The following is a 10914-nucleotide window of genomic DNA, read 5'->3' as shown; positions in this document are numbered from 1 at the left end:
CCCATCCAGCACCGCCCCCCATGCACCCCCACCCCCAGCCGCCCCCCTCCCCCTCCAGGGCAGCCGGACTGGACACCAACAGTGAGACTGCTGCTACTTTTCTGTGGTAAGTCTCCAAATAGCGCACACATGCACACAGACAGCTGCACACATAACTTTTTAACTGCAACTTTTTGACAAGTTCCACCTCTGTCCTATATGGAACAATAGAGAGAACATCTGGGGAAAGGGGTTTAGGGTTGACTCCTATGTAGAACTCCAGGGAAAGTGTGGGGAGAGGGAGAGAGGGCAGGAGGTCAGTCATTTGGAGACGGTGCCTGGGCTCTCATCTATGTCGAGAATGTTCTCGACAGAGATCGTTTTTAATCAGTGTAAACAAAATACGCGATCAGGGTTGAAACAGCTCTTTCATGGGATCTTGAGATCTCCTTTGGATAATCCAATATTCGGATAATTGGTATTTGGATAATTGAGGTTCCTCTGTATACAGTGGGATGTTGGCTTACTGATTTTCAGCTCCTTAACATCATGCCAGACAAAGAAATTGAGCATAACTTTTTTTTAAAAAGTAAAATAATATTGTGCTTGTTTGCATTTTCTCTTTCCTTAGTTTTATTCTTCTTCTCTTCGCTGCTGAAGTAATGATCAAAAATCTTTTATCGTCAACGGCTTCTTCGCAGTCTCACCCCTCAAGTGTAGTTGCTGACACAATTTACTAGCTGAATGTAAACCTCAAATGCAAACATGTCTAGACCAGTTATCGGACAACTGTGAGGATTATGCAAAGAGAATTAAAATTAAATAACCAATTACAAATCTGTTATAGAACGATGTTCCCATGGGTGTTCAGACCAAATATGCATTCCGAGCTCACACTTATTAGCAATGAGACTGGTTCGGCAATCTTCGGGGAAGCACCCACAAATTGAACACCTCCATACTTGCCAACTTATAAAGGAGTGGAGGGGATGGGAAGGGGTCGAGCTCTAATGCTTCCAATTAGAACCTCGGCAGTCCCATCAGCAGACATTTCAATTTTGAGACATACTCTGAGGTGCACATTTAAATTAAATTATCTGGAAGCAAAATCGGTCAACTCCTCAGAGAAGAGAGAAACCCAATAGGTCGATCGGGCCACAAGTGGAAACTTTGCTGACTACAACCACAAAATTGCCCCTGGTTGTTACTCTAACAATGTTAATTGGCTGTTCAGCAACATGAAGCAAGCTTCTCAGCCTGATTCTGGAAAAGTTTCCTGACAACTGAGTTTCATTAGGGAGCTATCCTAATGTGGTATGCTTCCTCTTTCCTTGGCCATTTGCCAGCCCCGAACCTTGCAAGCCTTCTCAGACTATTTAAATTACAATTGTTATTTTAATTGTTATGGAACCCCATGAGAATGACCATATCATTCAAGACCTCATCAACAAGAAGAGGAATGCTCCTTATGCCTAACAAAACAATATCATCAACAAGGCAAAAAGGAGAACTCAACAAACAGCAAATATAGTGTTACAAAGAGGAACAAGGGAAATAGAAAACCAATGGTGGACTGAGAAAGCTAAGGAGCCGCAACTCCTTGCCACCAAATCTTGCAACCAAACAGTGTCACCAAGGCAATGTACGGACCTAACACCGTTGGCCTCAAACTGGTGCAATGTAAGGATGAAGCTCCTTTGAGAGACCTATAGAACATTAATCTCTGATGGAGAGAACTCCTAATCTGCAGTACAATCAGAGTTGAAGATGTGCTTGAGGAAATGCCCCCAATTCCCTTTCAAAAAGTAGACTTCGCAACTTTACAGGCTTTTGAGTGTCATTGGATACGCACATGGACGAGAATGGAATAGCGTAGGTTAGATGGGCTTCAGATTGGTTTCACAGGGCGGCACAACATCGAGGGCTGTAATGTTCTATGTTCTATGCTCTAAAATGATCTAGAACTCCCATCTAGTGTGACAGAAGTTGAAGTCACCATTAGATAGATGCTGGAGTGGGTGGGATTCAGACTTGAGGAGCAGAGCATAACCGTCTTCTCCACCAGCTGTGCCTTAAAATCTGGGACAAAGAAGAAATTTCTGCTGATCTCAGGGATGCTGCCTTCGTCACCATCTTCAGGAAAGGAGACAAAGTGGACGATGAAAATTATCGAGGAATCTCCCTTCCCTCCACTGCATGGAAGATCATCGCACGAATCCTTGCTAGACATCTTCTCTGAAGAAATCCTTCCTGAAAGCCAGCTTCTGACCAAATCATGAAACTATGGACATGATTCTCACTGCCAGTTATTCCAAGGTTCCAGGAACAATACCAGCCACTCTATATGGCCTTCATCGATCTGACCAGGCTTTTGACTCAGTCAGGAGAAAGTGAGGATTGCAGAAGATGGAGATCAGAGCTGAAAAATGTGTTGCTGAAGAAGGGCTTATGCCCGAAACCTCGATTCTCCTTCTCCTTGGATGCTGCCTGACCTGCTGCGCTTTTTCAGCAACACATTTTTCAGTTTTGACTAGTCAACCAGGAAGTACTATGGAAGACCTTACTATAGGCCTTTGAGAAGTACCATCAGCAATGTTTGAGATGGATTCTTCATATCAGCTGGGAGGATAGGTGTACTGACATCAGCATCCTTGAAAAAGCCAGTAACGCCAGCATCAAGGCCATGATAATTTGAACCCAACTATACTGAGTCAGTCAGGTGCTGAGGATGCCTCAGCAAATCATTCTTCACCCAGCTCAAGGAAGGCACTTGAATGAGAAGAGGTCAAAGGAAGCATTTTAAAGATAGCCTGAAGGCTTGACAATTGGAACCACCTAAATCAATTTAGACTTTGGTACCTGAAGAAATTAGTGGCGGCACGGTGGCACAGTGGTTAGCACTGCTGCCTCACAGCGCCTGAGACCCGAGTTCAATTCCCGCCTCAGGCGACTGACTGTGTGGAGTTTGCACGTTCTCCCCGTGTCTGCGTGGGTTTCCTCCGGGTGCTCCGGTTTCCTCCCACAGTCCAAAAGATGTGCAGGGTCAGGTGAATTGGCCATGCTAAATTGCCCGTAGTGTTAGGTAAGTGGTAAATGTAGGGGTATGGGTGGGCTTCGCTTCGGCGGGTCGGTGTGGACTTGTTGGGCCGAAGGGCCTGTTTCCACACTGTAATGTAATGTAATCTAATCTAATCATAAGCAAACATTTTTCTAAATAATCGCTTGATATAATACAGCAATACTATAGCTAATTAAGAAAACAATTAGAGTTTGTTAGAGTATTTATGAGCATACAAATCTACAACAGCTTCTGTACTTTACAAGTGTTCCACTTCCATACTGTCCTGCGAATGATTCAACTTTTGTGGCTTCCACATATTAAATCCACATGATCTATCTGATGCTAAAGCTTGCAGTCCAAACTCATGTCTGACATATTCTCGACACTCATGTTTTCACTACTTGATGCCCTTATGAATGGCAGTTTGCAGTGTGTACATGATACCACTTAGCCTTTAGGAGTAGAGCAGATTTTTATGTACATTTGGCACTGGACACTGGTTCTTAAATAGGCCTCAAAGCTATGAACATGGCCTGTGATCTCTAGTTAAGCCACTTTGGCTAGATGGGAGGGCCTACTACTGCCCTGCCTTGGAAACTGGACTTCCCACCTTTCCCAATGGAAGTGTCGTTCTTTTCCCAGCCCTGCAATCGCCAACCTTATTACTATTGGAAGATTCTGCTAGTAACACTGTACAAATTGGTTGGCTTTGAATTAATTAGCATTTCAAACAAAGTGATTGCTTACTGTAATCAAACCTGATATTCTTGGTTATCTTTGTAAAGTGGAAATGAATAATAGTAAGGCAACTGGGACCCAATACAACTATGAATTATTTTTGTGTTAGCAAAAACTGACCTACTTCACAGGAATTCAGTTGTCTTGAATATTAACTGTAATGTATTTTAACTAACCAGAGATGACTAATATTAACATCTTTTGCAGTTGCAGATAAGTCAAAGGTGCTAAGCTGTCTAAAACTCCACATATCCAAAGCAAACAAGCCAACTCTAAAGCAGCTGATCTCCTTGCTACTAATGTGGCAAGCAGTAGAGAGTCATGGAACATGTCATTATAAACAAATGCTTCCTGAAAGTTTGCTCAATAAAATTCCTAAAGCATGGGATTATGTACCAAGGGAATTGAAAAGAAGAGAATCTGGAAAAAGTAGGTGCCTTTTTGTTCAAGTTGATAAATTCAATCAAGTTTTTAGTTCTGAAAATGAACCATGCAGATCCTAGCAACAAACATTTTGTAAAAATAATTATTTGAATAGGACAAAGAATTAATTTTATTTGAGTTGTGTTGTCAAACAGTATTTAGCTGGGAACTAATATGTTGAAAGATGACAATTAAACATTGTTAAAATATTTGCAATACAGTCAATGTCTACTTTGCTGAATTAAGTTAATTTTATTATAATCCTTTATTCATTAATGGGATGCTAACATAACTGGCAAGTCCAATATTTCTCACCTATCTTTTTAGGAGGCAAATACCAGGTTTTTGACATCATAATAATGAAAGAATGGCAATATAGGTCAGGTTTTTGTGGAGTTGAGTTGACAAAAAATAGGAACTGGGATCCGATTCAGTGATTCCCAATCTTATTCCTTCCCAATTTTCCCCAAAATCCTTTTATGTGTGCAAACTGGTATGTGGCATGGGACTGCACCTGATATTCCTGACCGGGCCAGTTACATTGCAAAGAATGGTATGTCCTACTCCTTCAGCAGTTTGCATGAAATCAGGCCCATCCCACCCCCAATGCTAAAGTATGCTACTTTCGTACCCATTCATCCTTTGAAGCAATAGATCCTGTAGTGAATGAGGGGAGATCAAATTAAGGTATTCAAGATGATAAAAGGTATGGATAAAATAAATGTGGACCCGATGCTTCCTCTTCCTCATCATAGTCTTAGGGAAAAGAATAGCAAATGTAAAACAGAGTTGAGGAGAAATTACTTCTCGCAAAGGGTTGTGAATCTGTGGAATTCGCTACACCAAAATGTAGTGAATGTTGAGACAGTAATTAAATTGAGACAGATTCTTAATTGGTAATGGGTTGAAGGGTTCTGAGGAGAAGGCAGGAAAATAGGGTGAGAAGCATATCAGCCATGATCAAATGGCGGAGCTGACGTGATGGGCTAAATGCTTCTATATCTTATGAACTTAGTGATACTTGTATATGTTTGACAAGAAGGGAACTATGCTAAAAGTGCTAATCTTAAAAAAAGTTATGAACAGGTATGAGAAGTGTCAATCATCCAGACCCTTTAAGGTTTCAATACCTGAAGTTCTGAGGCACTGCAACAACTTAAGCTTGAGTCAGCATACATTCTGAAATTCTAGAGATCAGAATTATTAATCAAGCTGGGACACTGTTGCTGATTCAACCAGTGTTGAAGCTTGGGGGGGGGATGTGTCACACATTGGCATAATGGAGCAAGAGGCATGAGATGACGAGCATGAGATGCTATAGGGTATTTGAGCAGCATGAGGTGACATAGATAGGGCATCGGGTGCACGTTGGGGGGTTTGTGAGGGTTGAGGTCTTCAGGTCCCTTTCTGTTCTTTATTGCAGGTGGGTGAGCCATTTGGACATCCTTCCTCTGCAACCAGTAGCCCTTGGCTATATCCAAGCTCTTTCCATTATTGGCTGGCCCGACTGCAACTGGCACCCACCCCATTGGCAATGAGTATCCCTCCTTTAGAAATGGTATATCCCCAACTTGGCATGCAAAGTCAGGAATTTTCTAACACCTACTACCCATTCTTGAAGATGAACGTTTGACCACAAATTCTTCCTCATTCCTTTCCCACTGGATCAGACCACATCTTAAATTTCAGGTGGCAAGAACAACTGCTGATGCTGGTGGGTTCCTCAGTAAATATGTAGATCATGATTGAAATGGCATAATTGAGGTCTGGTGTGCCAATTAAGTTGGTGGCCTAAGCAAGAGAATGGTGACTGTTGTTCTGGTAGCTCAAAGCAACGCGGGCTAGTAGTCATAATCAAAGAGATGTACAGCACAGAAACAAATTTTTCAGTCCAAAATGTTCATGCCAACCAGATATCCTAAATTAATCTAGCTGCATTTGCCAGCACTTGGCCCATATCCCTCTCAACTTTTCCTTTCACTTATCCATCTCGATGCCTTTTAAATGTTGTAATTGTACCAGCTTTCACCACTTAACACAAATAGAGTTTGCACACTCTCACAGTCTTTGGCAGTGGCCTTTTGCCACCAGGGTCTTTGGTCCTGTCCCCTCCCTCCTTCCTCTCGAAATAGTATATTCTTCCTGTTTTCAGCAGGAGTAAAGGCCTGGATATAGAAAACTGGACTTAAAATCTCTCTGTGGCATGACTTATCAATTTATGTTTACCTCGGCATCTTGCACAGAGCAGTTGCATCCTATGTTCCATCCCAGTTCCATCCTTAGATCCCAAAATCTAAGTTCATGACAGAAAATTACACTGATAATAGTTTATGAATAAACAAAACATATAAGTTTACTGTTAGCATATAGTCCCATAAGATATTTTCAGCATAATAATACTAATTATGATCCTTAATATTATCTTTTCAGATTTGACGAAACTTATGGCTCAGGCTGTTTCTGTTGTAATTGGTAACCTACCTGCAGCAATTGCTTCATTGCCTTGTACAATTAAATACCTCTTCAACTTAGCAGGAAAGAAACTTCATAACAATAATCCTGAGCTCAGAAGATCATGCCTTCTTTGCTATGTTACAATTATTTGCCAAACTCTCGAAGACGGAAATGCCCTAGAGCTTTTGACAAGTGTTTCAATAGATAAATGGATTAAAGATAAACTGGGTTTGTTGAGTGATTGTCTTCAGAGCATTATGGGGCAGCAAAAGGAAAATTCCAAACCTATAATACACAAGGTTATCAATTCTCTGGAAAAACAGAAACCTAAATGGATTGAATCCCAGCTACAAAAAGCAGGAGAATTGTGCACAGAACAGTGAGTAACAGTTATAATATACTGCATTAAAATATTGTTCAGGAATATGTATTTCTAAATAGTTTGTCATTAAATTATAATTAAATTCATTGTGTACAATTCTGGTCTCGTTCCGATTGGAAGGATGTTGTGAAACTTGAAAGGGTTCAGAAATGATTGACAAGGTATAAAAGGGATCTGAGGGGCAACCTTTTCACACAGAGTGTGGTGCATGTGTGGAATGAGCTACCAGAGGAAGAGGTGGATGGGTTCTTCATGAATAAGGGGATCAAGCATTACAGGGAGAAGACAGGAGAATGGGATTGAGAATCTCAACAGCCATGATCAAATGATGGAGCAGTTTTGATGGGCTGAATGGCCTTATTCGCCCATAAATCTTATGGATTTATAGCAGAGCAGGAATCCTGTTTTGTAGCTTCACCAGGCTAACACATCATTTTTAACAATACTTGAAGCTAATTCCAGCATGCCCTCCATCACCCTCCATTGAACCAGGACTGATCCCCTGGCTTTATGGAAATAATTGAGTGGATGATATGCCAGACCATGAGGTTGCTGATTGTGTTGGAACATAATTCTGCTTCTGCTGATGAAGCTTATTGCCTCATAGATGCCCAGTCTTGAGTTGCTAGATTTGTTCAAAATCTGATCCAGTTAGCACGGTGATAGTGCCATGCAACATGATATACAGTATTCTCATTATGAACGTGGGACTTTGTCTTCACAAGGATTGTGCGGTGGTCACTCTTACCAACACTGTTACGTACAGATGCACTTGTGGCAGGCAGATTGGTGCGTATGAAGTCAAATATGCTTTTCCTCTTGGTTCCCTTAATTTTGACACCAGATGTTAGAAAGAAGGACATTGCAGCATCAAAATAGAGGCAAAAGAGAAAACCGAGAACTACAGACCTGTCAACCTTGCATCAGTAATGGGGAAAATGCCAGAAACTACGACACAGGATGTAATAAATGGAAACTTAAATAAAAGTGATCTGACTGAGCATAGTTAGAATGGATTTATGAATGAAAAGTCATGTTTGACAAACTTGTTGATGTCTTTTTGGAAACGTTACAAACAAAATTGATGAAGGAGAAGCAATGGATACAGTACACTTGGATGTTCAGGGAACTCTTGATAAGATTCCCTAAAGGAGTTAACTAACAAAATTAAAGCACATGGGGTACAAAGTTATGTACTGGCATGGATTTATGAATATATAACAGGCAGGAAACAGAGAGTCAGAATAATGGGTCATTCTAGAATTGGCAGACTGTGCCTAGTGGGTTACAAGAGTCAATCTTTTCACAGTGTATCATTGATTTGGATGTGGGGACTAAATATGGTATTTCCAAATTTGCAAATGATATAAAGCTAAGCAGGGGATATATGTTGTGAGGAATGTGTAAAGAGGTTTCAGGAGAACTTAACAGACTCAAAACGTTAACTCTAGTTTTCTCTCTCCATAGATGCTGCCAGACCTGCTGAATTTCTCCAGCATTCTCTGTAATTGTTTCAGACTGTTCAGTATTTTGCCTTTATGTAAATGCAGCAACTATTAAGAAGGCAGATAGAAAGTTAGTTTTTATTGCAAGAGGATGACAGTAAAGAAATAGCAAAGCTTGGTTAGACCAAAACTGTGCATTTTTGGTCTTTTTACTCCAGGAAAGAATTATTACTATTGAGGGAGTGCAAGAAAGGTTCATCAGACTTGCTCCCAGGATGGAGAGACTGTCCTATAAATTGAGATTGTACAAAATGGGCCTGTACTTTCTGGAGTTTTGAAAAATGAGAAGTGATCTAATTGAAACCTTCAAAATCTATCCAAGGGATAGAGAGGGTAAATGCATGTCAAACTTTTCCCTGGTTGGGAAGTCTATAATCATGGTACAGTTTAAAACTAATGGGGATGTTATTTAGAACTGTGATAAGGGCAAATGTTTTTACTCGGAGAGTGATGAATCAGTGGAATGCTGTACCCCAGAGACTCAATCTTTGTGCCGATCTCAATAGAATTATGATTACCAATGGCATAAGAGGAATAGGATGGATAAAAGACGTTGAAGTGTTCAATCATCCATAATCACATTAAATATGAACCAAGCTCAAGGGGCTGAAATGCCCTACTGCTGTTCTTATAAATAAATATAAAATTAGAGAGCAGCTTTATACTGTCAACTTTTATTGGTAGGGGATTGAGTTTTGGAGCCACAAGGTCATGCTGCAGCTGTACAACACACTGGTAAGGCCGCACCTGAAATATTGCATGCAGCTCTGGTTACCGCATTATAGGAAGGATGTGGAAGCTTTGGAAAGTGTTCAGAGGAGACTTACAAGGATGTTGACTGGTATGGAAGGAAGATCTTACGAGGAAAGGCTGATGCAACTGAGGCTGTTTTTGTTCGAGAGATAAAGGTTGAGAGGTGACTTAACTGAGATGTATAAGATAACCAGAGGGTTAGATAGGGTGGACAATGACAACCTTTTTTCCTCGGATATTGAAGGCTAACATGAGGGGATATAGCTTTAAATGAGGGGTGATAGATTTATGACAGGTATTGGGGTAGTTTCTTCACTCACAGAGTATTAGGGGTGTGGAATGGCCTGCGTGCAATAATAGTAGACTCGCCTACCTTAAAGGCATTTAAATGGGCATTGGACATGCATATGGATAATAATGGAACAGTGTAGGTTAGATGGACGTCAGATTATTTTCACAGGTCGGCACAATATCAAGGACTGAAGGATCAGTACTGCGCTGTAATGTTCTATGTTTTAACTTGGTTTGGTGTGGAATGTTGTCGTAAAATCCAAACAAAAACTTAAGGAAACTAATTTTTGATCTTATCACTTCTCCCAAACAGTTCTCAAATAGTATTTAGTGATATCAAAATAAACTGAAGATTTAAATCAGACGTTTATTTAAGCTTCCATCCAAACTGAAATACTAGTACAGTCTTCTGGCTGATACACCCAATCTTAGAAAAGCATACAGCAAACATTCACATTAACATAAAATTGGCAAATTAATATGCTTTTATATGTGTCACCACTTTAAAGATCTGCTGTTATCTATCCTCCGTTATAATTTTTTTACTTACTTGTGTTTATTTTATCTCTTTTCCAGTACTTGCAGGATTTCAGCTAACATTCTGACTGTTAGATTTTCCTTTCAAGTTACCTTAAGTAATTTGAAGATATATATGTACTTTGCTAAAAAAGACGTATTCTGGTTTTTCATTCCTTTTATTCCCCGTCTCAGCACTTTTAGAGGGGTTTGGATTTATGATCAGCAGTACAGGCACACTCCATTTATAGCCAGATTTGTTGATAAACCTAACTATTTCTGGAATGAGGATAAAATGATTGGAACCAGGTAGATCTCACTATGAGACCTTGATTGAGATTGTTAAACTGGCCCAATCAGGAAGCCCTGTCTGACCATTATGAACAGAGGGTAACCTAAAGAAAACAAATGTCAGACAACTTGAAAGTATTTCTTTTGAGTTGAGTTCCATTTGGTGAAAAGGAATTTTATGCTTTTTCCAGTAGCATTAAAAATTATCTACTATTCACAACAACAGAACCAAATCTAATGAGTACAGAATATCAGGTTCGATATAAATTTGTTTATTATTTGTTTAAAATTGATGTGACACTGATTTATATTTCAGGGCATTTCCAAACTCTGAGCTTAGAAATGAGCTTAAACACAGTAAAATCATGTAGAAACCAAAAATGAGGGCATATCTGTTTGGTGGCCTACTGTGTGACAGCAAGCGTCCATTAGTCTTTAAAAATAAAGGCACATTTACCTTAATACATTGATAAACAGCAAGCATTGCAGCTATGCCATTATGGCCAAATGCGAACTGTACT

General features: G+C 40.1%; 1 protein-coding gene across 1 annotated transcript in view; it reads left to right on the top strand.

The window, feature by feature from the left end:
• Nucleotides 1–10914, top strand: part of kiaa0825 (KIAA0825 ortholog) — a 403994-nt gene that overhangs the window by 134758 nt on the left and 258322 nt on the right. Inside the window, exons 16-17 of the mRNA XM_043709384.1 lie at nucleotides 3986–4207; nucleotides 6632–7034. Coding sequence (XP_043565319.1) covers nucleotides 3986–4207; nucleotides 6632–7034 — 625 coding nt within the window. The remainder of the gene's footprint in view (nucleotides 1–3985; nucleotides 4208–6631; nucleotides 7035–10914) is intronic.

Source organism: Chiloscyllium plagiosum, chromosome 2, assembly GCF_004010195.1.
Source record: "Chiloscyllium plagiosum isolate BGI_BamShark_2017 chromosome 2, ASM401019v2, whole genome shotgun sequence".
NCBI lineage: Eukaryota > Metazoa > Chordata > Chondrichthyes > Orectolobiformes > Hemiscylliidae > Chiloscyllium > Chiloscyllium plagiosum.
This window is presented reverse-complemented; position numbering and strand designations above follow the sequence as displayed.